Source organism: Sander lucioperca, chromosome 5 (assembly GCF_008315115.2).
Source record: "Sander lucioperca isolate FBNREF2018 chromosome 5, SLUC_FBN_1.2, whole genome shotgun sequence".
NCBI lineage: Eukaryota > Metazoa > Chordata > Actinopteri > Perciformes > Percidae > Sander > Sander lucioperca.
The window spans coordinates 15333001-15360764 of record NC_050177.1 but is presented as its reverse complement, the minus strand read 5'-3'; the positions used below and the strand labels follow the sequence as shown (position 1 = coordinate 15360764).

Below are 27764 nucleotides of genomic sequence, written 5' to 3'. Positions count from 1 at the left end.
GTTCTCGGTAAGGTAGCAGTTAGTGAGGAGGAGACTCAGGAGGAGAAAGACAGAGATGAGGGAGTGAGGGTAGAACCTGCGGTAAGCACAGCTCCCCTTAAAACACTTTGCCCCTTGATAAAACTGAGCCAAAAACTGAGTGGTGGACAAAACACTACAACAATAAAAGACATAGGCATGCTTTACTGTATGATTGCATTAGTAGCCTAGATAAATGTTGCACATCATGCAAACTTTCTTAACGAGAATTGTAGCTTTTCTATCTGTATTGGCAGACAAAAACTCATGATAGACCTCTTCAAATTAAAGCACAGGGCCTCTTGAAATGATACAAAAATGTGTGTATATATATATATATATATAGAGAGAGAGAGAGAGAGAGAGAGAGAGAGAGAGAGAGAGAGAGAGAGATTGTTTAATGATTCATGAGGAGTATACCATTTTATTGTATTAATAAATGGCACTTTTTTGAAGTATTTAATGTGTCAACTCTCACTGATTCTTGCTTACTCATTACATGGCATTAGTAGTTTTAAGGAGTAGGAGTTGCTATACATATTCAGGGGAGCGCAAGGACGGGTGGTATTTATGATCTTATGTGGTGAGCCGGTTTGGGCCAAAATGCCAGGGCCAATTTTTTGGTCCCAGTCCGTCCCTGTCAATGACATCATTGATGATTTTGCGTCAAGGAAGGCCAGAGAGGTCAAGTTTTAGTTTTAGTTTGTGTTTTCTGTCCTTAGTGCTACAGTGTAATAATTAGATTCTCTTTAGTGTGTCTTAACATTTGTGTGATGAAGGATTTGTGCTATTTAGAATATTTCTATATTTTATTTGTATATTATTCTTAATATTTAATATTATTGTTGCTCTCTGCTCTTGTTACATTTTTTTATGATTGTATATATTTTTGGCACATTTATGTATATAGTGTATATTTATTTGAAGTTCTCATAACCTATACTGTCATATTTTGTGCAGAATTGTGTTCATTGTCTTTTGCCAATGTTGGAGGTGGAGATTGTGCACCTTAAAAAGTGTGTTCGAAGGGGGACTCGCCCAGGGCGCCATTCAATGTAGAACCGCTACTGGCCTTTGCTTCATATGATTAAAACTAGGACTGTGAAAATGAATGCTATAATAGCGCAAATTCCTCTCAGCACCAATAATTTCCTTTGATGCGCAATTAATGCAAGCATGTTGTGTGATCTGATTGATTTGCCATTTTGTCCTGTCCTTAAAAGCTGCCCGATCTTCTCTTTTCACTTTTACAATGATGTGCAAATGTGTATTGATTTGTATGTGCTTTTGTTTCCTCTTTCAAGGCACTTTTTAAACTATTGTTTTTATATATGAACATCATGCAATTCATCACCATTATATATGTTATTCGATTGACAGCCCAAATTAAAACATAACAATGTCAACATACAACAATAATAGGCATAACGAGATCCCCTTTCACTGATTGGATCAACTTTGTGTGGACATATGCATGATAAATGTCCTACCTTTTGATACAATATGTTAACTAAAGAAATGATCACTATCAACACTATTGAGCCAAGGGCAAACATTTATTGTTTAACTTCCCAACTTAACTTGAAAGCATACTTTTACACACAATGCATATTTTGGACGAAGTTGAGGCCCACTGTACAAATTAAACCTGGTCAATATGTGTTCAAGACTACAAGGTTAAGTGTGTACCTCATTAGCATTCACCTGAACTGCCCATGCACAGTTACTGACTGTAAAATGTATTTAACAAATTCAGCTACTGACTCTAAAATGTCTTTAACAAAATCAGCTACTGACTCTAAAATGTCTTTAATGAAGCGACCGTATTCTTTTGCATTTCTTGTTTGCTCTTAGTTGTTTGCATCTAGCTGCTATTTCACTTAATAACAAAAACATCTACATTATGTCTCTCAGATGAAGTGAAAACGATGTAAACGTAACAAACAAAGCGAAAATTTAAAAAAATTACTTCAAGGACAACTTCAAATTAAATTCTAATGCCGTGACTCATGTACCTCTGCAGTTTGGCTGGGTATCGTTAAAAAATGTTTGATCCCAATACCGTTCCAGTTCCCGAATAATAAAAGAAATTACAGCAACCTCCCAACACAAAAACTGAAAGCAGACTTTGACACATGATGCGTATTTTGGACATGTTGAGGCCGTACATTACAGGGTTAAAGATCGGTTGGCACGTCAGAAAATACAATGACAACAATATTCGTAACACGTTGGGTACACTGCTCATATCAAACCTGCTCTGTAATATTTCAAAGAAAGAACCAAAGACAAAGTTGAGCAGAGAAGCGAGGTGAGGTGTGCAGGTACTGACAGCTTTCTGTCTGGTCTGTTTAGAACCAGAAAAACATACTTCAAGGATCTTAATGTAAGTGTAAAAGATTACAGATATAGGAACACAGACTGTTAGAGAAACAGCAATGAGTTCATAGATATTATTTACTCTTGTTTCATAGCAGGCCAATTTTATGATGGAATAGCTGTCACAGTAAACTTTATTAATGATGTTCCCACACAGCTGTAAGGAGACACTCAATAATGTTGTTACAAAAACAGCAAAAAAAGGAAGAGACCATGTTACAGCAATAAGTACAACAACCTTATTAGATGTCATATGTACGTGATATTGCAGAGGATAACAGATAGCAAGATATCGGTCATAAGAAATAACAGCTAAGTTAGTAAACTCTACACTGCCATAAGTATACAAACAGAAAATCTGCAGGAAACAGAAGGGAGCTGAAACAGTGTGAATGTCAGAGAGGATCTGAACCAGAAGGAATGGAAACAACCCTGTACTACCATACAGTTCATTTACAAACAGGCTGCACAGAAAAAGGTACATAGGTTCATGTAAGCTTCTGTTCTTACAGATAACCACAATCAGCAAAAGATTGGCACAAACTATGAAAACATACAAAGACAAAATGAGCAAGAAATATAAATATTTAAACAACCCAGTGTCAAAGTAAGCAGCAAGTGTGAAATATGAAACATATGAAGAGTTTATCATGATTCCCCTTTTATGTTCAAAAGACAGTATCACAATACGAGTATTATAATATCACGTTGTCTGTTACAAGTGTGCAACAGTTTTAAATGTTAACATGTATCACAGAGTGCAGCTAAAGCATCAACACAAACAGTATTCTTACAGTCAACAAATGAGTGATGAATCATGTGTGACAAACATCTTACAACTTACCACTCTTATTTAAAGTCAACACAATGGTTAGGGGAGAAACTACAAACAGTTTGTGACATTGTGTGAATGATACTGTGAGTCCCTCCGTACTGAACTGTAACTCTGCTTCTGCTTCTTCTAAACGTTGAGAGTCAGTGGACGCCCAGAGCAGCAGACTGACGTCATCGTTAATGAAACCAATTACTGATTTTCTAACTGATGCTCAGAAAATCGTTTTCATTTGTTGATAGTTAAAAACAATTTTATTTAGAAGCGATCTAAAAAAACATTAAAATATTTAAAGTGGTGGAATCACTTCAAATTCAAGTTTATAAGTCATATATTCAACATATCGTTACATGTTCAGAGAAATACTTTGTTGTCCCCTCCTGTTGTCAACCCGTTCTCACTCCCAACTTGTAAAATACTAACCCTTGGTCACTGCCTCAGCGTCAGATACCGACACAAACATCAGCCTTTAGCATCTGTATGGAATGCACCGGGCAAAGCAGCAGCTTGACCACAGCGCTGTAAGATGACAATTCAATCAGGAGAGACTTTGTAGTATATTTAGTTGCAGCACTGCGTTGCCGATGTGTGGAAAAGGAACTTCGTTGACACTGCTCTCGATTATAAAAAGGTTTATTACAATGAGAGATTCAGCATCAATTTTACAAACTCCTGCAGAGAGCTTGGAGAACGACCAACCCGAATTCTTCCAAAAAACAACAACTTTATATATATATATATATATATATATATATATATATATATATATATGTCTTATAGGCTACCTAGCCATTTTCTCACCTTGTTCATCTTGTTCTCTCTGCCCTTCTCCCTCTCTATTCTCCTCACTCCTTTGTGCTGTCAACCAGAAGGCAAATGTAATCGACTAATCAACAGAGAATGCATGGTGTAGGCTACCAAAGGTTATACATTCACCTGTTTATAACATATGTGAATATGGGGTTGCTGTTCAGTGCAGTGGGATAATGTTAAAGACTTATCTTATACTTTCTCACCTGAACCTGGCTGTTTTCTTTAAAAAAGAAACGTATATCCATCTATGGGGAAACAGGGTTTGTTGTTGCAGTGTTTCAGTTCTGATATGAATGAGTCTGATGATCCGTCAGGTCGAATTATTTATTTTTCATTTGCATTGACAGTTAAAAATAAAAAATTGTCTGGTAGGGAGGTAGCGGTGCTCAAGCCGTTACGGCAGGCTATTAATAGCACACTTTAAAAACTTGTTGTAGGCTACTCCTAAGCTACATTTGCCTACAGTAATTTTGTCTAACGTTGCACAACAAAATTGGACTCCGTGGTGAATAAGCTAGGCTAATTCAGATATAATTGCCATCATTGTGATCAGGGAATCACAGATTGGTTCCACAAATACTACACCTGTAGCCTACTTAATGTGTTCATTCGATTAGATTTAATTTTCACTCCATTAGCCATACCTTTTCAGTGGTTGAAAGCAGCCATACTCTGACCACCGAATTCCCCAAAGTTATCTGTGCAGACTGAAGAGTAGGCTGAGGCGCCCTCGTTCAGGGAATCGCAGATAGGCTGTTGACTAGGCTACAACTGAGCTGAGCCTGTCGTCATTTATCCTATTCCATCGCTAAAATCAAGTTTGCAGAAGTAATAACGTTTGAGCACTAAACGATTTCACAAAATCACAATGATAAGGACTTTATTTTTCAGGGGTGCAGAGATGATTTTTAGGGGTGCTTCAGCCTGGCCAGATACTTTGGCGAGTGTTCAGCCTTTATGGATCGTCCTAGCCTTCTTCCTGTAGTCTGTCAGGAGCCCCCAGAGCCCGTAGCTGTACCAACCCAACCAACTTAAGACAGTCTGCGGAAAAGACATCATGAGTAGGATGGACCACATAAAGGCCAGAATCACTTCTGTCTTTGGGTCTATTATAAAAATGGACTCTACCTAAAAGGTAACACATTTTTACATTACAAACATAACATACAAAATGCTGTATTATTATAGTTGCCACAGCAGGTTTATTTAAGATATGAATTGACCACTCTTTTTTTATATGTGTAATGACAGATCACCAAGAAGCTGTCAGGGGCAGCAAAGGGGACGGCACTGTGCATGACTTCTGTCAGTAATGAGCTGGGTCAGATTCTTATCAGTGTGCTAACTGCACAGGAAGGACCTGGCCTGGATGTCATGGTGGATGGCGTCATAACAAGGTACAGCCAGGCAGATATGCGTCCCCCAAAGCTGCTTTATGTGGACACTGGCTGCTGCGTGGAGACAGATGGACAGCCCAAACTTCAGAGAAGACTTGGTGGATAGCCAGACCTCAACATATGTCTGGACATCTGCCACTTCATGTGACGCCTAGCAGCTGGTTGTACCACTGATGCCCATCCTCTGTACCCCATTTTCATGGCACGTCTCTCAACGTGTATTTTTGAGTGGGATCCCGAGGATGTTGCTGTTCTACGCCGTTCCAAGAGAGCGCACCTGCAGCAGGTAGGTGTTCCTGGTATTACTGATGCTATGGTGGATAAGATCATCACCAAATACAAGCTTGCTCTCCACTGCAGAAGAAAGACCAGAGGACCGGAGACCACCATCAACGTTATAGACCACCTGCTGCAAGAGCTGATGGGGGAAAAGATTGAGAGATCTGCTGAGTGTTACACTCCTGGATCGAGTCAGAATGGAGCACATCTGGCGTGTGCAAAAGAGGCACGTTAAGTGCATTCACGATTTGCCAGGCGTGGCTCTCTACACAGAGGCCGGAACCATCACCATCAAGGAGGGCATTGTTCTGAAGAACTACAGGTGTGCGAGAGGCTCAACATCACTGGAATCCTTTCATTTGCACCCTAACAGGTTTATTCCAGGTGATCTTTTATTTATATATGTTATTATTTATATTATATTATTATATTATATTATAATGCACTGTTAAATATTCTTCTTAGTAATGAGGGAATGCAAAATGTTAACACAGTACAACTTTCATTTCAGGAACAAAGGCCAACAGCCTAAACTTTCAGCTGTTTCTGCTAGAAGGCCTGAGCAGGAAGGAACTGCACAGTCTCTTGCCACCAAACCATATCATCTCCTCAGCTACTCTGGAGACCTTGTTCAGTCTGTCAACACCAATAGTCTGAAGGTGCTTGGTTGGAAGTATGTTCCGTTTTTCCAGCCTCTGCCCCAATACACCGGTATGTTAAGCAGCAGGTGTGTTATTCACCATTCATCAACTCTGCATTTATATGTTATCGTTTATTTATGCATTTGTGCTCATTCATGCTAATACGTTGTGATCTCTCTTTATTATTTTTTAAGAGCTTATTGGTGTTGACTATTTGTACAAGCAGACAGGGCTGCCCATTCAGGACATGAACCCAGACTCTGAGGAGACAGATGAGCTGTTGGAAGATATCAACATTGGGGAGGAGCAGGAAGATGAAGGCTTTGAGGACCAGGATCTAGACCCAACAGTTGTGAACCTGATAACATCAGCATCTGTTCCAGGCCGGTCTGTTGCTTCATCCACTCAGCCTTCTGCTGCCTCTGTATCCACCCAGCCTGCAGCTGTCTCCGTGCCTGAAGAACAACTGGTAAGATGGATTAAAGAAGAGCTAAGAAAAAGAATACCCAAAGGGAAATTATCCCATAGTATTGTGTACAAAATATTAGTGATAACTTAATATTAATTAATTAATTATCAATTAATTTAATTGTTGGTCTGATGTCCTTTTTCAGGCTGTGGATGAGCACAACAGGCCCAGAATGGATTTTGTGGACAGCCTAGCAGAGTATCTGGTGGGTCTGAAGAACCATACTGGTTTGACCTTGAGCAACCAACAGGTCAGCACCATCATTAACCTCTGGCAGAGCCTGCTGCCATATGACCAGCGATAGGTGGTGTTCGCTGCCAGGCACCAAGACAGGATCATAGTAGGGAAGTTCAGGTCTCCAATTACTCCAATTACTCACAAGCCCCCGGCTGAGCGCCGCTATGTTGGAGTTTACCCCGGTGGACGAGAGGGTCGCCTCCCTACGCCTGCGGGTTGTGGGGGGGAAAACTCTGACTGTTTGTGCGTATGCACCAAACAAGAGCTCGGAGTATTCGGCCTTCTTGGAGACCTTGAATGGAGTCCTGTATGGGGCTCCAGTGGGGGACTCCATAGTTCTGCTGGGGGACTTCAACGCGCACGTGGGCAATGATGGAGACACATGGAGAGGCGTGATTGGGAGGAACGGCCTCCCTGATCTAAACCAGAGTGGTTGTTTGTTGTTGGACTTCTGTGCTAGTCATGGATTGTCTATAACGAACACCATGTTCGAACATAGGGATGCTCATAAGTGTACTTGGTACCAGAGCACCCTAGGCCAAAGGTCAATGATCGATTTTAAAATCGTTTCATCTGATCTGAGACCGTATGTTTTGGACACTCGGGTGAAGAGAGGGGCAGAGCTGTCAGCCGATCACCATCTGGTGGTGAGTTAGGTCAGAGGGTGGGGGAAGACTCTGGACAGACCAGGTAAGCCCAAACGGATAGTGCGGGTAAATTGGGAACGTCTGGAGGAGGCCCCTGTCCGACAGACTTTCAACTCACACCTCCGGCGGAGCTTTTCGTGCATCCCTGTGGAGGCTGGGGGCATTGAACCCGAGTGGACAATGTTCAAAGTTTCCATTGCTGAAGCTGCGGCGGGGAGCTGTGGTCTTAGGGTCTTAGGTGCCTCAAGGGGCGGTAACCCACGAACACCGTGGTGGACACCGGTGGTCAGGGAAGCTGTCCGACTGAAGAAGGAGTCTTTCCGGGATATGTTATCCCAGAGGACTCCGGAGGCAGTTGCAAGGTACCGAAGGGCCCGAAGGGCTGCAGCCTCTGCCGTGAAAGAGGCAAAGCAGCGGGTGTGGGAGGAGTTCGGAGAAGACATGGAGAAGGACTTTCGGTCGGCACCAAGGTGCTTCTGGAAAACCGTTCGCCACCTCAGGAGGGGGAAGCGGGGAACCATCCAAGCATCCAAGTGAACAGTAAGGATGGGACACTGTTGACCTCAACTGAGGAGGTAATAGGGCGGTGGAAGGAGCACTTTGAGGAACTCCTAAATCCAACTAATACATCCACTATGGTAGAGGCAGAGCTGGAGGATGATGGGGGATTGTCGTCAATTTCCCTGGTGGAAGTTGCTGAGGTAGTTAAACAACTCCACAGTGGCAAAGCCCCAGGGATTGATGAGATCCGTCCAGAAATGCTTAAAGATCTGGATGTGGAGGGGTTGTCTTGGTTGACACGCCTCTTCAACATTGCGTGGAAGTCGGGGACGGTGCCTAAGGAGTGGCAGACCGGGGTGGTGGTTCCCCTTTTCAAAAAGGGGGACCAGAGGGTGTGTGCCAATTACAGGGGTATCACACTTCTCAGCCTCCCCGGTAAAGTCTACTCCAACGTGCTGGAAAGGAGGGTTCAGTCGATAGTCGAACCTCAGGTTGAAGAGGAACAATGCGGATTCCGTCCTGGTCGTGGAACAACGGACCAGATCTTTACTCTCGCAAGGATCCTGGAGGGAGCCTGGGAGTATGCCCAACCGGTCTACATGTGCTTTGTGGATCTGGAGAAGGCGTATGACCGGGTCCCCCGGGAGATATTGTGGGAGGTGCTGCAGGAGTATGGGGTGAGGGGGTCCCTTCTCAGGGCCATCCAATCTCTGTACGACCAAAGCGAGAGCTGTGTCCGGGTTCTTGGCAGTAAGTCGGACTCGTTTCAGGTGAGGGTTGGCCTCCGCCAGGGCTGCGCTTTGTCACCAATCCTGTTTGTAGTATTTATGGACAGGATATCGAGGCGTAGTCAGGGTGGAGAGGGGTTGCAGTTCGGTGGGCTGGGGATCTCATCACTGCTTTTTGCAGATGATGTGGTCCTGATGGCATCATTGGTCTGTGACCTTCAGCACTCACTGGATCGGTTTGCAGTCGAGTGTGAAGCGGCTGGGATGAGGATCAGCACCTCTAAATCTGAGGCCATGGTTCTCAGCAGGAAACCAATGGAGTGCCTTCTCCAGGTAGGGAATGAGTCTTTACCCCAAGTGAAGGAGTTCAAGTACCTTGGGGTATTGTTCGCGAGTGAGGGGACAATGGAGCCGGAGATTGGTCGGAGAATCGGCGCAGCGGGTGCAGTATTACACTCAATTTATCGCACCGTTGTGATGAAAAGAGAGCTGAGCCAGAAGGCAAAGCTCTCAATCTACCGGTCAGTTTTCGTTCCTACCCTCACCTATGGTCATGAAGGCTGGGTCATGACCGAAAGAATGAGATCCAGGGTACAAGCGGCCGAAATGGGTTTCCTCAGGAGGGTGGCTGGCGTCTCCCTTAGAGATAGGGTGAGAAGCTCAGTCATCCGTGAGGAGCTCGGAGTAGAGCCGCTGCTCCTTCGCGTCGAAAGGAGCCAGTTGAGGTGGTTTGGGCATCTGGTAAGGATGCCCCCTGGGCGCCTCCCTAGGGAGGTGTTCCAGGCACGTCCAGCTGGGAGGAGGCCTCGGGGAAGACCCAGGACTAGGTGGAGGGATTATATCTCCAACCTGGCCTGGGAACGCCTCGGGATCCCCCAGTCGGAGCTGGTTAATGTGGCTCAGGAAAGGGAAGTTTGGGGTCCCCTGCTGGAGCTGCTACCCCCGCGACCCGATACCGGATAGGCGGACGAAGATGGATGGATGGATGGATGGTCGAATTGCTGTGGCCTCGGAGGCCCTTCCACCTGCCAACACCCACGCTGCTGCTCCTCCTCAAACACACTGCACTGAACAAGTTTAAAACCTGTCCCCAAGCTCTGTGGGGTTGGCAAAGACGAAGCGGTGGCGGGCAGTAGCTTCTGTCAACGCTGCCCCACAGGCTGTCATGCCAAAGCCATCAGTCCAGAATTAGCTTTTTCCACAGCCTCCTGCTTCTGGTCCTCTGTCTTCCCTCAAGCAACCTCTGTCTGTCCTCAAGCCCCAGGAACCTTTTTTGCTGTTCCGACACCTGCATACCATGCTCCCCATACGCCCCTCTTGCTCCATCAGCACCTCCACCTGCCAGTGGTCGCCCTGCCTCTAAGGCAAGGTTTATTAAGAGTAATGTGGAGTACAGCACTTGCAGGAAGTGTGTACAATTCAGGACAGCAGAGACTGGGCACAGCCAATATCGAGACACCATCTACTGCCCAAATACAGAAACACTGTCAAAAGAGCTGTGGTTAGATCAGATTAAAAAATCTAAAATGTAAATGTATAATGTAAATAGAAAATGTAAATAGTTAGTTAGATTTTCCTATGAATACAATACTGTTATGTATTGTGCTTTACATTTTATGTGTGTTTTACACTTTAAGTTTTACATACGTTTTTCTGGTTTTTATCGTGTTGGTGAGCACGAATTTTAAACTAATGTATTTGAATGGGAAGCATATTCCTTGATAACAGCACGATTATGGTAGCGAGTAGTATTGAAAAGTCAAAAATCTGTGTAAGGAGGTTGGTTGGGGTGGTGGATGGGTCAAACAACACAGGACTTTCACCCCGGAGACTGGGGATTGCGTCCCGCGTGTGGTAGTTCCTTTCCGCATTCTTGTTCTTCTACCCACAACCTTTCCCCGTCTCTCTTTTCCTAATCACAACCTTCCCATTGTTGTAGCGCATCCCCCGTTGTTGTCGCCGTTGTTGTCGCCAGCGTGCGGCGTTTAATTTCTCCGTTGTTGCGTCCCCCAGAGACCGTGGATCGTGTCCCGGCGACCGTTGTTGTCACCGTCTACCGCGTGTAGCATCCCCCAGAGCAGGCCAGTGTCATGGCAGTTGTCGCCGGCGTGCAGCGTTTAATTTCCCCGTTGTTGTGTCCCCCAGAGACTGCGGATCATGTTGTCTCCATCTCCCCCAGAGCAGGCTGTAGCCCAGCTATGTTCTTTTGTCGGTCACTCATGTTTTGAACAGCTAACCGGCTAACTCATAGCCAACTGGGGCTGCAACACAGCCCCATGATCCGCCATCTTGAACTCTGGTATACTTTAAATAGTAGTTGTCTGTGATTATTTTGTGTATTTGTTGTAATAATTGCTGGTTGAACACAGTCAGTGCTCGAATTCACCCTTTTTGTTCCTTTAAAGAATACCAGATAGATTAACCAAGTTAATTAAGATCCTTATTTTAAAGGGAACACCACCTAATGAGACTGTTTGTTGTGGTGTTGAGTGTTTTGTTTCCCTGTTTTTGACTATTATTATGGTTGGTTGTATTTCTGTTTCCTGTATTTTCCATGGATTGTTTATGTTTAGTTTTCCTGTTTGTATTGTGTATTCCTGTTCTTTGATGATTATTTCTGTTTCCTGTTTCATTTTGATAGTCTGGTTGTCTGTCTTGTCTTGTCTAGTTTTACTTCCTGTGTTTTCCCGCTGTTAAATAGGTGTTGGTTTGGTAAATATGGTAGGACTGTATTAGGAATGATGTAGTTAATATGGGTGTCTCACTGGGGTGTCGGTCAGAACACAATGGAGTCGATGTCATTCAATCCAGAACTTTACTTGAGTTGTTGAAGGATTTACACAGCACAGCAAAGCACAATAGAGTACACTTTTGGTATGTACCAATGACTATATTTATATAGTCATCTATGTGTAGGTGGTTAGGAATATATGTATTTATATAGTCATCTATGTGTAGGTGGTTATGAATATATGCATTTCCTTGTATGTGTGTGTTTGTGTGGTATGAAATAAACAAGAACAAACAAGAAAGTACATGTCTGTTAGTTTCCCATTATCAAGTTAACTAAGCATTTGCATTAATACAGAATAAACTGACATTTCTGTACTATAGTGGCTAATTCTAATGGCACAACAGTATTTACCAGCAAAATGCAATACAACAGTGCCTAACTTGGCTAACTTAATTAACATTGGAATGCACGCAAAAGGCTCTGGAATTTTCCACGAACGTGCCCACTAATCTATTACAAATGCGCCACATCTTACACATAGCATACATCATCAGAAACAGGTCCAATAAGGCAAAATAATGTCACATCCAAATGCTAACAGGGCAGATATAAAACAGGTTACAGATTAAGTGGATACCAACATTAATCACGAACTACAAGGGTTTACAAAGTGAAATAATCTCCGTGAATGCGGGGTTCTATTGACTCGCGCTAAACATGTATCTAAGCAAACTACGTGACGATACTCAAACATATCTCACATACAACGCTCAAAAGGTATCTAAACATATAGAAATTACACCGAACAACTCACTTTCCAGCAATGACGCACACTTCACACACACGGCTGTTGTCTCCCTCTCGCTCCGCTGCGCATCTACCTTGAGGTGATGGTTGGAATGTTCATACTGACGCATGCGCACAGGCACGGCCTTTCCAACACCCGCCTTTTTTGATTACTCTGCCTCTCCTAATGTGTTTCACCTGTTCCTTGTTTGCTCCTTACCTCTTGTATTTAGCTCCTGTGTTCCCTTTGTCTCTTGTCAGATCGTTTTGTGTCTTTGCCCTGTCAGTTTGTGTGTGTTTGTGTTGTGTTACGGCTGCCGTCGGCACCCTCATGTGTGTGTGTGTGTGTAATTGACTGTGATATGTGAGATGCAAAGCAGGCTGTGTCATCCCATGCTGAGGATTCGATGGACAAGGGAAGTCCCGCCCAGTTCCTGGGGGGTGCGGCGGTGTGCGGTGCAGCGGGAGTGTGGTGTTTTTGGGGGATTGAACCATGTGGACCTGTTCTGGTACGGCCTCTGGATGCAGTTGTGGACCTGGGGATGGGCATGATGTGAGCACTTTAAGTATGAAAGATACAAGTACTCATCGTGAGTGTTTATATTATCATTTTTTTATTATTGTTGTTGCATTGCAGCTTATTTTAACTTCTTTATATCCTGTTGGGTATTTTAATTAGTAACATAATTTTAATTAGTTGTTTGTATGTTTTGTATGTAAAACATGGAGTGTAACTAAAGCTGTCAGATAAGAAGTATAACGTAGGATTATAAATACTCAAGTTTAATATGAGTACTTCCAAAACTGTACTGCAGCTTTACTAATAAATCTGATTAAATCATATAAAAAAAAAAAAATAAAAAAAAAATGTATGTTACGTCCCGTAGCTAGGGGTATCAGGACATAAACATAAAACCAGATGTAATTGGTATTTAAAAGGATATTTATTTTAGAATCAGGCAAATTTAACAACAGAGCTTACAAACAGGAAAAACAGGCCGATGGGTGCTGTGGAAATCAAAAAAAGAATATAACAAAAAGAGATCCTCAAAAGGAAGACTATTTCTACAACTACAAGAAAACAAAAAGGTTAAACAAAACTCCTCTAACTTAAATACTTGGTAAAACACAAACAATACTCACAGCACCCCTGAACCTAATGTGACTAAACAAGACAAACCTGTTAAATGCAAAGGTTGTATCAGTTTTTAAAGCTCAACCCTTGGCCCACTTCCTCACTCTCTCAAACATTTTCACAAACAAATCTGGTCTGGCAGCTGAGCTGCAATCAATCAGGCTATTTAAGCTGGAGGCAGACTTCATTGGCACTCCTCGATTGGCCGGTCAGTGGTGGCACGTCGCACCAATCAGCTTCCTTCTCCAGGAACTGGGCGGGACTTCCCTTGTCCATCGAATCCTCAGCATGGGATGACACAGCCTGCTTTGCATCTCACATATCACAGTCAATTACACACACACACACACACACACACACACACACACACATACTTTGTGCTTCCCGTATTTTCCCGTTTTTGTGCTTCCTTTGTTTTTTGGATTCCCATTCACTACATTCTGGAATTTGTTTTTTTCCTGCTGCAGCTCTCAGGACTCCCTTGGCCGCCGATTTTGAACAGCTCACCCAGAGACTGAAGGCAGGACACATTCAGAAACTGTATCTCACTCTAAACAGCATGGATGGATTTTTTTCAAAGTTTGTATGTGTGTGGAAGCACCAGAGACACAACATAACACCCCAAATCCCAGAAAAAGTGATTTTTTCATAATATGGGCACTTTAAATTAAAATTCGTAATCACCACACGAAAAAAACAACGTAATTGTGTCCTGTTCATGAACCAATAGATTCAATAACGTAATCACTTCACGAACTGCCATGAGACTGGGCTGCTACTGCACTAAAAGAGCGTCTTGCTACTGTCCTTCCTGAGGATCAGAAAAGTAAGCTCATCTGCCAGGCATATGATGGGGCCAGCGTGATGAGGGGTGCCACTTCAGGTGTTCAGAGGAAAATACAAGGTGTGTACCCAAATGCCTACTACATCCACTGCTACGCACATCAGCTCAACCTGATAATGCAACAGGCCACCTCTCACATATCCAAGGTGCGAATATAAGTAACATTGGTGGATTTGCCAGCTTTTTTTCCAAGTCACCCAAGCGGACATGTTTTCTGGATAAAGTGGTTGCCCAGAGACTGCCAAGATCCAGCAACGCCAATTTCGGGTCACTTTACAGCTGGAACATGTCCGGTTGTGTAGTATTTGGTTAAGAAGCCTTTATTTCATGGTACAAAGTCCTGCTATATGCTCTGTTGCAGTCAGGCTTTGGAATGCAAAAACAGCGGAGGCTGCTGACACGTAGAGTTGTGGAAACACGCAGGCCGATCAGAGCAGACTGGCCTTTTTTGAGAGGGGGGGGTTTCAAGAGACAGGCGCTCCTAAAGAGCGTCTCATTCAGACGGTGAATCCAGGTAGAGCAGCCATGGGCAGTATGAGAAAGATAACGTTAAAGCATGTAAACATGTTTTAGTACAAACACAAAATACAAGTATTAACCTGAAAATGCTATATAATAGTTCCCCTTTAAATCAACATTACAGTATCTGGTTAAAAATTAATATTAAGGTTTCTCTTATTAAGTGGGCTTTTGGTCAATGTAATTTAGTGTTTCATGAATGTTGGTCTTAGATCCCTGGTTTGTGGGAGAAGTTGTGGATGATCCTGGACCTGATCTGATGCAGGTTGATGCCGTAGATGATGGGGTTGATGAGGGGCGGGACCACCAGGAACTCTGCGGACAGAAGGTTCTGCAGCACCTGTAGCGTGCCACCGCCATAGCGAGAGTAGATGGAATCAAACACCTGCGAGCTGACGAAGATGAGCAGCGTGGCCAGGTGCGGCACGCACGTCTGTATGAACTTCCTGCGATTGGACGCCAACCTGAGCGAGGCTCGGACCAAGTGGGTGTAGGACACCAGGATGAGTCCGGTCTGCGAAGTGTGCGTAAAAATTAGCACGAAGCCGTAGATGTTGTTGCCGATTGTGTCTGAGCACGATAGTTTCACCACCTCCCAGTTGGTGCAGAAGATCCTGTTGATGTGGCGCCTACACAGCGGCAATCTGGCGGTCAGTGTGATACCGATAATCGCCTCCAGCAGCGAGAAGCACCAGGTGAGCAGCAGCATCTGCGCCACCCTCTGCACCGGCATCAGCATCGGGTACTGCAGCGGCTTACAGATGGCCAAGTAGCGGTCGTACGCCATGACGGTCAGACTGGTGAACTCACAGAAAGCGTACAAGTAAACCACAAATATCTGAGTCAGACAGCCAGCATACGTGATGACGTTTGAGTCGGCCAAAAGGCTGTGAAGCAGCTTTGGGTAGAAACTTGATGCTCCGCAGATGCCGTTAAAACAGAGGCTGCACAGGAAGATGTAGATCGGCTCATGGAGCGTTCTCTCCAGGCAGACGGTGACGATGAGCGTCAGGTTGACGAAGATGGTGAAGAGGTACGACATCAGGGCGACGGCAAAGTACATCTGACGGTTTGTCAGAGAGTCGTTCAGACCCTGAAGCACAAACACCACCTCAGAGTTATTCTGCATCACAACTGCTGATCACAAAACAAAATTGGGCATTAATGATTTCCCGAATCGTTATGATTCCTATTCACAAGGTCCTGATTGCATTTCTGTTTCAGTATAAATTAGAATAGGGGAATTTCAGTTACAATACCAGTTTATCTTGGACATAAAATACATTCTCACAGAACTGTAAATTGTTTAAGCAAGAAGCAACCCTCAGATATTTTTTATAATGCACCAGGTTAATATTTACATTGAGAACTGACCCCCCAAAAGGTTCAAAGTACTTTTTACTGGGAAAAGGCAAATATTAAAAGATCTATTCCAAGATTGTAGTAATAGATATCAGATCACTTAAACAAAGATGGACTTTAGTTGGAGAATTGATTAATATAATCCAGCCCTACTAAAAATGTACACTTTCAAATTTCAAACATATTTTAGGTTCCAAAACCAGATACTGTGTCTGAAGCAGCACCATCAAATGTCCATCTTTAGTTCATAGTGATTCTTTAAACAGTTCAGAGACACAAACAAGTTCAGTTTGTATCGACATGAAACAGAAGAGCAGCAAATCCTCACAGTGTAGAGCTGGAATCAGAAATGACTGAACAAGTAGAACATCAGCACTGCAACACAGATGTTCAGTAGACAACAATGTAATCTGAGTTATTAATTCTTTCTGATGCTGTTTGTTTCAAAATGTTCATTTAAATTTCTGGTGAGAAACAGAAAAGCAGCAAGTCAACAGATGAAAACTCATCAAACAAGAATCAGCTCAGCAGAACAAAACAGAAGATTTCTGCTCATTTAAACAAAGGAAGGAAACTATTGTAACATGTTCAATAGTTCATCAAATCTGAGTCTCTCCACATCTGTAAAGAAAACAGACTGTTTAAAACATCAGTGGGGTTCAAAATGAAAAACAGACATTTAGTAGACAACAATGTAATCTCAGTTATTAATTCTTTCTGATGCCGTTTGTTTAAAAATGTTCATTTAAAATCAGCTGACAAACACAAACATGATCTTTGAGCTTTTTCTTCATCACATAAAATCAAATATAAATGAATTCAGACTCTTGTGAGGATCACTTCCAGTTGATTTCAAACCTTAAAGTGACTCATTCTCTGCACATTTCTTAGAATAACAACTTTCAGCTGGATGTATGAGTGAGAAACAGAAAATCATCAAATTCAGATGAAAAGTCATCAAACTAGAATCAGCTCAGCAGAACAAAACACAGAAGATGTATTTGTGTTTCTGCTCATTTAAACAAAGGAAGGAAACTATTGTAACATGTTCAATAGTTCATCAAATCTGAGTCTCTCCACATCTGTAAAGAAAACAGACTGATTAAAACATCAGTGGTGTTAACATGAAAAACTACTGATCAGGAAACATGAATCATCAGTTTGATCAAAGCTTTAGAGAAACAGACTAAACCCTCAGACACAGTTTTCATTAAATTAAACAATTAAACAGTTCAGCTGAACAAACCACAAGGAAAGACATCAAATGTGCTTCAACATTTCACTCTGTGAACTAATCAGAAGCATAAAAACTGAGTCACAGTGATGTTGACATGATACAAGACAAAAGGAGATTATAGGTGTTAATGCATGAAGGCCAACACTGACTTCAATTAACAACCTTACCTACTGCAGGTTGGACTCTTCTTTCACTTTGGACACATGAATAAATGTAACATCATCAACAGGACAAGTTAAGAAACAGTAAGCAATCAGACACATCAACACCAGAGACAAACTGTTGATTTGTTTCCACACAAGCAACTGAAACTCTGCCGAGCTGCTGGAGAACAGAGTCAGCGAGCAGCAGCTCTTATATGCCTAAAAACTGCACACAGACAGGTACACAGCGACAAAGCTGAGGCCATGCCCCTCCTGATGAACACGTCACACATTCATATTTTCAACAATGGATGTTTAATTGAATACTATTAAAACAAGAAATGGCGGATGGTGATCGGCGCCAAAACCTGCGGCCTCAGATCAGATGATATAATGACAACATCGGTCATCAATCTTCGGCCTAGGGTTCTCTGGTACCAGGTACACTGATGAGCATCCCTATGTTTAGGACATAGTGTTTGAACCCAGCAGTCGTGAGTTGATTTACACACCTCAGGTGCCTGACTAGTCATATCAATTTTTGCCCACAGTGTATCGCCACTTTTTCTCTTTTTCCTGAATCACTGTTGTTAGTTCAGTTTTATCTTTTATACTTAAACTCCTTTCTGCCCTTCTCTCTTAAGCCCAGTATAACATCCATTAGTTTTAAGTGTATGCATGTCTATCTACATTGTTTGTATGTCTGTATGTACGTTTACGAGTATACATGTATGTGGATGTATGTATGTATACGTATTATGTGTGTGTGTGCGTGTGTATGTATGTGTTGAGGGTAGATGTAGATGAGAAGTCGTGAGCAGGTGTAAACACTCAGGAGGAGTTGGATATGAGGTTGAAAAGATGGGATTTTTATTATTTTCCCCAATTAAGGCCCATAAGTCAAAAACAATAACATAAAAATTAACTAAATTAAGGAAAGCAGAAAAAAATACTTTCAAGTAAATAAAGTAAATTGACTTGAGAGTCAAAACAATCACATTATACAAACATACATACATACATACATGTGTTTCCTAATTGACCTTTAAACAAGTCACAGCTCTGAGGAATTTTTATTATGTCCTCCTCCCTCCAGTTTCTCTCTAGCTCTCTCGACCAAATGAAAATGCTAGACTATAAAGGCCTGAAGCCCACCACTGAAATTGGAACATACCAACTCAGCAGGACACTACAGGGGTGGCTCAGGTGAGTAGACAATAAAAGCTTAATACAGCCACAATTAATATATCTATGAAGCTAGAAATTTACCGAATATCATTTATATGATTCACACAAACATTTCACAAAGCCACAAGATAACTTGACGGCTAATAAAATAATTACAAAAAGTTCCGGTCACTTCCTGTTACCCCGGAAGTCATAGCATCATTTAAACCTGACGATAGCGGCAAACTTTCCTTTAAACACAAAGAGAGCAGACGCCGGTAAGACACAAAGCTGATATGTTACTCTGTTACCTTTTAAACTCAATAAACAGACACGTAGGTAACAAAGACATGCGTGGTTATTATAAGCTGACATGTTTGTGAAGTAAATGGCATGGTTTTAAACAATAAGAGAATGATGTATTGATGGTTGTAGCTATAGCATAGGGGGGTCTTCCTGTTACAATTTAACTACTCCTTTTTGTTTCATTACTGGTTCTGTAATGGTGTGCTTGCTTATCTGGACATTTCTTGTATTGCCACCTCGTAGTCCATGGTGTGCTGCTGTAGATCTATTCTTCTCTGTACAACTCCAGAGAAGAATAGAGTCCAACCTCTATCCAGAAGAACGGTTCCAGAACCAAAACTGTGCATAGATGTAAGGCCCACCAGATGTAACAGGTGGTGCTCCACCTCACGCACCGGTGTGGCAGCGCAACCTACCCCAGCTGTTCCAACAGGTGGATGGCTGATATTTGTAAAAATATGTTTTGAGAAGAGTTTAGTTTGGTTAGGGTTAACTGTAACAGTTATCATCTCGTAATCCTAACAGCCACAGTGTTCAGGATCACCAGCTGCTCTAACAACAGGAGCTAACCAATGCTAACCATGCTAACCATAATGGAGCTGTTTCCAAATCAATATTTGAGAAATCAAATGTAGCTCTGCTGACAAAGTGAGACAGGACTGGAGGTGATCTGTTAGTGTGAGGACGAGAAATGACTCATCAAACATTACTGAAACTCACTTATTATTATTCATATTTCAAACACAACTCATGAAAGAGTCTGAAGTCTCTAATGTGTATTCTGTACTGCAGTAAAAGTACCAAAACCCTGTCAAACCTACTGCATTAGTACAAGTTCTACTTTGAAGATATTTCTGAGTTAAAAGTACACAAGTATTATCAGCCAAAGTTCATAGTTCCACTTCCCTTCTTCCATTTCCCCTCAGCCCTAGATATTATGTAACAGCCTATTCTTTTTACAGTCACTGGTAACAGGATACATCACAAGGAGGCCACTTGGAGAGTGAGCAGCAGAGAGTTGACGTTGCTGATGTTTAGCTCATTAGATGGTCAGTTATCTCCATCTAGTGGACAGATAGTAGAACTCCCTCATCTGATGTGGGACAGCTTAAATCATCAGTGACAAAGGTGTGGACTCTGCTATGAGTCAGTGTGAGGACGGAGAGAAAAAACTCAGAGGTTATGAGTGATTACCAGAGCCAAACAGAATCTGCTGATTTTTTTTAGCAATAAAACAGAACGAAAATCTGCAGAATTTAGCAATTGTTTTATGCTTGGGGTGGAGATGTGTTAGCATTCTGAGTTTTTTATTTTTTTTTTAAACAAAGGTACAGTCTTTACAGGACAAATGAGTGAAAATGCCTTAAGTTAAATTTTATTTAGTGTCGTATCATATAAGTTATCTCAGGACACTTTACAGATAGAGTAGGTTTAGACCGCACTATAATTTACAGAGACCCAACAATTCCCTTTTAAAAGCAAGCATTTGGTGCGAGTGTTGAGATTTTGAAAGACAGTCTATTTGAAGATGAAGTTTAAAAGCAGACACCATCTGTGGCAGCTTGAGGTTTCTGGTCCCCCCTTTTTTAAGAAACCAGGACTAAGGAAACAGAGTGAAGGGCCGCCATGCCAGAGATTTCAGGCTGCATTCTGCCTCAAAACAAGCCATCTTTTCTTAAATACTTGTATTAGTGTGATCCACACTGCTGCTTCATTCCGTCTTTCAGCGCTGAGATTATCTCTCATTGGACGGTCAGCTGGCACCAGCTAATGGGCAGATAGTAGAACTACACCATCTGATGTGTGACTTCTCTGATTAGATTTCTGGATGAATGAAACACAGCAAGTGTCTCAGACACAGTGTAGAACAAATTAAGAAAGCACAATGTTTCAGCCACCAGATAAAATACAAACAGCTCACAAGAAATCTCCAACACTCAACACAGGTGAGAAACAAAAGCATTGATTAGCCGATCACTTTAGACAGGTAAAGGGGAGGAAGACTGTGATGTATTGTATTGATGTATCAGTGTTTTCTTTAATGATTCCCCTCTAATCAGCTTTCACTGTGAACGTTTCCAAGCACGCAGTAAAGTCCCTGCAGTTAATACGCCTATTGTGGGATGTTTAAAGAGCAAAACTAAAAACTAAAAATAATAATGAAATGACATGCAGTGAGCGCTTCACATGAACAGACATAATGCAGAATAAGATGGTAAGTAAATTGGTGATGAAGTAATATTTTCCACCGGGTTGTCCACATTTGTAGAGCCAGCATGAAACAACATGGTGAGAACGCACAGGACGAAGTATCCAGATTTGCTTTCCGTAGGCTAGTCCACCTTCAGAACATTGTAGTTTCACCCGCAAAACCACGTCAATAAAATCCGCCGTCGCATGATTATGCAGCCGAGTGTAAGGGCAGTCAGACCGTGCCTTCACGGACATCGGAAAAACATTTTCCCAGTAAAAAAAACGTCATCATTCATGTCACTTCCTGTGGGAATCAGAGGTGGGAAACTCGGGCTAGATTTTGCTAACCGAGTTTCCCAGTTGGTGACGCGTTGTTGACAACTGACGTTTGATGGAGGCGACTTTGGTTCAATGAAAATATTTCAATGGCAATAAACTGTTTATTGTGGACAAACGCCTCTGGCAAGAAACATACACAGACATGTTTCAAATTATTCATAAATAGTCCCATGTATAAAAAAAACAACACCTTCTCCGTGTCCTTTCCTGTCGGTTGTCCTGCAGATAACACAAACACCTGTCCATGTGCTGTTTGGCTGCTCGCATAAGAAAACAACAGCAAATCTTTTATTATTGTGGCCTCCATGTTTTCACACACCTGATGCTCTAGGATACGGCCAACAGTTGGTGGCAATCATGCAACAAGTTGTTATGCCAAACGCCAATATAACAGAAGAAGAAGAACACGCATCCCGACCATGTGAACGCTGGCTGTCGGAAAAACAACGTAATCACGGGGGCGGTCCCTGTTATTCCCAGGTGGCATGAATGCGCCAAGATTCTCCTCGCACCGCGGTTGTCTTTTCCTAATTCCGTTTGAATTCTCCTTCACATCTTTCCTTGACCTCATGACGTCTACCATTGGGGTTAAGCAAAAGTGGTTAGGAAAGGACTTAGGAGGTAATTCTTTTAACTTCATTAGAATTTCTCTCTGAGCTTAAGAACAATGATTTTATAAAGATTTAAAGTGCTCATATTATGCTTTTCCCCTTTCCTTTATTGTGGTATATATCTTATCGTGCATGTTATAGGTTTACAAAGTGAAAAAGCCCAAAGTCCAAGAGCCTGGGTCTGTCCCAGGTTTCTCCCTAAAAGGGAGTTTTTCCTCACCACTGTCACACTAAATGCTTGCTCTTGGGGAAATTATTGGAATTGTTGGGTCTTATAGAGTGTGGTCTAGACCTACTCTATCTGTAAAGTGTCTTGAGATAACTCTTCTTATGATTTGATACTATAAATAAAATTGAATTGAATATGAAAAAACAGTAAAATCTCCCTTTATTGCGTTTTCACAAATAGAATAATGCTTTCTTAAATCTGAAACTGTGTTTTTAAGAATCTTTAGGCCTAGTGGTTTTGGATCTGGACCTTGTCCAATGTGGTCTACATATAAAAATGAACAGGGAAATTCCCCTTTTTGCATTTACACAAATAGAATAAAGTTTTCACAAATCTGAAACTGTGTTTTTAAGGCTCTTTAGACTCTCTGGGATAATTTAGTCCAGATTTGACAAGTCTAGGTATAGTGGTTTTGGATCTGGACCTGGTCTAACGTGGTCTACATATGAAGAAAAAAAACTGAAATCTCCCTTTATTGCGTTCTCTTAAAGACAATAAAGCTTTCACAAATCTAAAACTGTGTTTTAGACATAATTAATAATTTACCTTAATGACTAAACCGCTTTCAATAAGAGATTAAAAAAACGGAGGATCGGTCACTCAGCAATGTAAGTTATGTTGCTTAGTCGGATGCTGTGAATCGGAAGCTAACTTCAGCTTTAAGTTTCCCTTAAATTTCCCCTTAACCGCCAAATCGGAAGCTGGGAATCGGAAGCCAACTTCAGCGTCATGAGAAAATGTGAACTAATAATTAGGGCTAGAGCACCGAATGGCGTGATCACCCTGTTATTTTTGTAGAGATTATTATTCTGCTGCGCAATCAAATTTTTGAGAAGCTTGGGATGCTTGAAAACTTAAGAAAATTGGCCCAGACGTCAGAACTGGCGTAAATTTCCAAGTGTAGTAGTAGTAGTAGTAGTAGAGATTTGGGTGTGGCCAGCAGTTTCCATAGCGTCCCTAAAAGGACACTTTGGGTTGGAATAAAGTTCCTTTTTATGTTAGGTTTTATGTTATGGATCATTGCTCTCATCTCCTGTCGCCAACAAGAATCAGCCATCTTGAATCATCGCTTAGCTTCTCAGCAGAAACAGATTTATTCATCCCGAAGGAAATTTTAGAACAACAATTATGTGCATTCAAACTACCGCACACGTGTACCAACGGGATACATTGGTACAGATCGGAGAATATGCAGGACACTTTATCACAGACGAAATACTCCACACAGCTTCGCCCGCCTGCTATGGAGACCAGCGGTGCTGCTCGATGCCTCTGGCCGGTGAAGGGACATCATCAGCGGGGGACGTTGAACGAGTTTGCGGGTGGAAAACTAATGTTAGCCGGCCACCTGTTCCATCAATCCTGCTTGCAAGTGTCCGCTCATTAGACAACAAACTGGACTACATCCAACTTCAACGAAACTCCCAACGCGAGTTCAGAGACTGCTGTTTTTTTGTTGTTGTGGAAACATTGCTGAACAACAGCTATCGCCGGGTAAGACTAGTGGAGGTGGGCTGTGTTAACACGGACTGGTACTTGTATCCAACTAACTGCTAACTGCTGGTGGAGTTTGTGACTGTTAAATGCTGACCATTCTACATTACACACAAATCTGTATACTCGGTGATACAGTCTACCAAGCGCTAATGCTAGTAGTTAGCTATGCGTTAGCTGAACTTTACGGAGCATATCATATGTGTGCACTAAATATAGCCTGTTTCGTATGTCGTTTTTATATAATGTCGTTTTCATATATTTTAATTGTGTAACCAATTGAGCCACGGTGAAACGATGTTTCATGTATATGGTTGAAATGACAGTAAAACACGCTAAAGTTGAATCCAGATTTTTGGGGTTCGGCCGAATACCGAATCCACTGGTTAAGATTCTGCCGAAATCGAATACCAAATCCTATCTATCATTTTCCCAATTGCTGCATGAATGGCTTTGGCTCGTGGGTGATCTGAGGCCCACTGTTTGTTCGGTGTAGGGCTAGCAAAGCTGGTAATGGTCATCTGGTTAACACAAGTTTTTAGTGGTGACTGTCCTTCCTTTGCCGTACCTGAAGTTGCTGCATTCTGGCTGCTGTCTGTAGATTCCTTCATGCACAACTCGTATTCTTTAGAATATTTAATACCAAATGTTGTAACAGCGGTGAGGTTGTGTATTGTTAAGGGTCCTCGCCACCACAAGATAAATCAGCATTGCAAATTGAACATGTAGCTGGACTTGAATGGCCTTCTTTTGACTGAAAGTACTGCCAAACTACACTTTTTCTGCTCACCAGTTCCATTTTCACTTCCTCACAGCCTACTGCATTGAACGCTCCACCTACGTAAACACCTTCCCATAATCAACGGCGCCGGCATTACCTCGACCAGCGTAGCACGCATAGTGTAAGCGCAGGGTTTGGTTTAAACATTTATTTAAAGGTTTATTTTGGTATCTTTCAACCTGGACCCTATTTCCCCATGTACTGGTGTCTAAGTGACTAAGGGCAGGAACACACTAGCGACAGAAACGCCGTGAGGTGGAACTACTTTCATTTCGGAGCCTTTAACTTCCGTTGTTCCGCTGTTTTTGACACTGACAGGCTATATAATTATTCTATTCTGTATTATTCTTCTGTTCACCAGATTCTATTTGTTTTAAATCTCAGGATTTTCAGCCATACAACGAGGCAACTTAAATGTCAAATTCTAGTTTTAAAAACAGAAACACCTGTACGCACTGGTTAACTTGAAAGTTGACCTCTCAGTTACGGACAGACAGGCAGTGAAAGGGCTCCATGTAAACATGTATTGATCAGGCTTGATGGTTTGTGGAAGTTGTGTATGATCCTGGACCTGATCTGATGCAGGTTGATGCCGTAGATGATGGGGTTGATGAGGGGCGGGACCACCAGGAACTCTGCGGCCAGCAGGTTCTGCAGCACCTGTAGTGTTCCGCCGCCATAGCGAGAGTAGATGGAATTGAACATCAGTGAGCTTGCAAAGATGAGCAGCGTGACCAGGTGCGGCACACACGTCTGTATGAACTTCTTGCGGTTGGACGCCAACCTGAGCGAGGCTCGGACCAAGTGGGTGTAGGACACCAGGATGAGTCCAGTCTGCGAAATGTGCATAAAAATTAGCACAAAGCCGTAGATGTTGTTGCCGGTTGTGTCGGAGCACGACAGCTTCACCACCTCCCAGTTGGTGCAGAAGATCTGGTTGATGTGGCGCCTACACAGCGGCAATCTGGTGGTCAGTATGTTGCCGATAATCGCCTCCAGCAGCGAGAAGCACCAGGTAAGCAGCAGCATCTGCGCCACCCTCTGCACCGGCATCAGCATCGGGTACTGCAGTGGCTTACAGATGGCCAAGTAGCGGTCATACGCCATGACAGTCAGACTGGTGAGCTCACAGAAAACGTAACAGTAAACCACAAACATCTGAGCCAAACAGCCGGCATACGTGATGACGTTAGAGTCGGCCAAAAGGCCGTGAAGCAGCTTTGGGTAGAAACTTGACGCTCCGCAGATGCCGTTAAAACACAGGCTGCACAGGAAGATGTAGATCGGCTCATGGAGCGTTCTCTCCAGGCAGACGGTGATGATGAGCGTCAGGTTGACGAAGATGGTGAAGAGGTACGACATCAGGGCGACGGCAAAGTACATCTGACGGTTTGTCAGAGAGTCATTCAGACCCTGAAGCACAAACACCACCTCAGAGTTATTCTCCATCACATCTGCTGATCACAAAACAAAACGAAATTGGGCTGGATAGCACCAATGATTTCCCGAATCGTTATGATTCCTATTCACAAGGTCCTGATTACATTTCTGTTTCAGTATAAATTAGGATAGGGGAATTTCAGTTACAATACCAGTTTATCTTGGACATAAAAGAGATTCTCACAGAACTGTAAATTGTTTAAGCAAGAAGCAACCCTCAGATATTTTTATAATGCACCAGGTTAATATTTACATTGAGAACTGACCCCCCAAAAGTTCAAAGTACTTTTTACTGGGAAAAGGCAAATATTAAAAGATCTATTCCAAGATTGTGGCAATAGATATCAGATCACTTAAACAAAGATGGACTTTAGTTGGAGAATTGATTAATATAATCCAGCCCTACTAAAAATGTACACTTTCAAATTTCAAACATATTTTAGGTTCCAAAACCAAATACAATGTCTGAAGCAGCACCAAAAATGTCCATCTTTAGTTCATAGTGATTCTTTAAACAGTTCAGAGACACAAACAGATTCAGTTTGTATCGACATGAAACAGAAGAGCAGCAAATCCTCACAGTGTAGAGCTGGAATCAGAAATGACTGAACAAGTAGAACATCAGCACTGCAACACAGATGTTCAGTAGACAACAATGTAATCTGAGTTATTAATTCTTTCTGATGCTGTTTGTTTCAAAATGTTCATTTAAAATTCAGTTTGTCTGGTGAGAAACAGAAAAGCAGCAAGTCAACAGATGAAAACTCATCAAACAAGAATCAGCTCAGCAGAACAAAACAGAAGATTTCTGCTCATTTAAACAAAGGAAGGAAACTATTGTAACATGTTCAATAATTCATCAAATCTGAGTCTCTCCACATCTGTAAAGAAAACAGACTGTTTAAAACATCAGTGGGGTTCAAAATGAAAAACAGACATTTAGTAGACAACAATGTAATCTCAGTTATTAATTCTTTCTGATGCTGTTTGTTTAAAAATGTTCATTTAAAATCAGCTGACAAACACAAACATGATCTTTGAGCTTTTTCTTCATCACATAAACTCAAATATAAATGAATTCAGACTCTTGTGAGGATCACTTCCAGTTGATGTCAAACCTTAAAGTGACTCATTCTCTGCACATTTCTTAGAATAACAACTTTCAGCTGGATGTATGAGTGAGAAACAGAAAATCATCAAATTCAGATGAAAAGTCATCAAACTAGAATCAGCTCAGCAGAACAAAACACAGAAGATGTATTTGTGTTTCTGCTCATTTATGCAAAGGAAGGAAACTATTGTAACATGTTCAATAGTTCATCAAATCTGAGTCTCTCCACATCTGTAAAGAAAACAGACTGTTTAAAACATCAGTGGTGTTAACATGAAAAACTACTGATCAGGAAACATGAATCATCAGTTTGATCAAAGCTTTAGAGAAACAGACTAAACCCTCAGACACAGTTTTCATTAAATTAAACAATTAAACAGTTCAGCTGAACA

The 27764-nt window shown here is 42.1% G+C and overlaps 3 protein-coding genes across 3 annotated transcripts; all 3 read right to left on the bottom strand.

Moving 5' to 3' along the window:
- Positions 1 to 2056: 2056 nt before the first annotated feature.
- LOC116055578 (olfactory receptor 11A1-like) lies at positions 2057 to 3049 on the bottom strand. Its single transcript, XM_031307588.1, has one exon. It carries the CDS (start codon positions 3047 to 3049, stop codon positions 2057 to 2059), a length of 993 nt encoding a protein of 330 aa, XP_031163448.1.
- A 12118-nt stretch (positions 3050 to 15167) lies between these two features.
- Positions 15168 to 16088, bottom strand: LOC116055577 (putative gustatory receptor clone PTE03). Its single transcript, XM_031307587.1, has one exon. The coding sequence runs from the start codon at positions 16086 to 16088 to the stop codon at positions 15168 to 15170; it is 921 nt and encodes a 306-aa protein (XP_031163447.1).
- A 9166-nt stretch (positions 16089 to 25254) lies between these two features.
- Positions 25255 to 26270, bottom strand: LOC116055557 (olfactory receptor 2G6-like). Its single transcript, XM_031307567.1, has one exon. It carries the CDS (start codon positions 26268 to 26270, stop codon positions 25305 to 25307), a length of 966 nt encoding a protein of 321 aa, XP_031163427.1. The 3' UTR covers positions 25255 to 25304.
- Between the last annotated feature and the right edge of the window lie 1494 nt (positions 26271 to 27764).

Excerpts from the sequence above, each read along its gene's own strand:
- LOC116055578 (XM_031307588.1), bottom strand. The coding sequence starts at position 3,049 with ATGATAAACTCTTCATATGTTTCATATTTCACACTTGCTGCTTACTTT.
- LOC116055557 (XM_031307567.1), bottom strand. The coding sequence starts at position 26,270 with ATGGAGAATAACTCTGAGGTGGTGTTTGTGCTTCAGGGTCTGAATGAC.
- LOC116055577 (XM_031307587.1), bottom strand. The coding sequence starts at position 16,088 with ATGCAGAATAACTCTGAGGTGGTGTTTGTGCTTCAGGGTCTGAACGAC.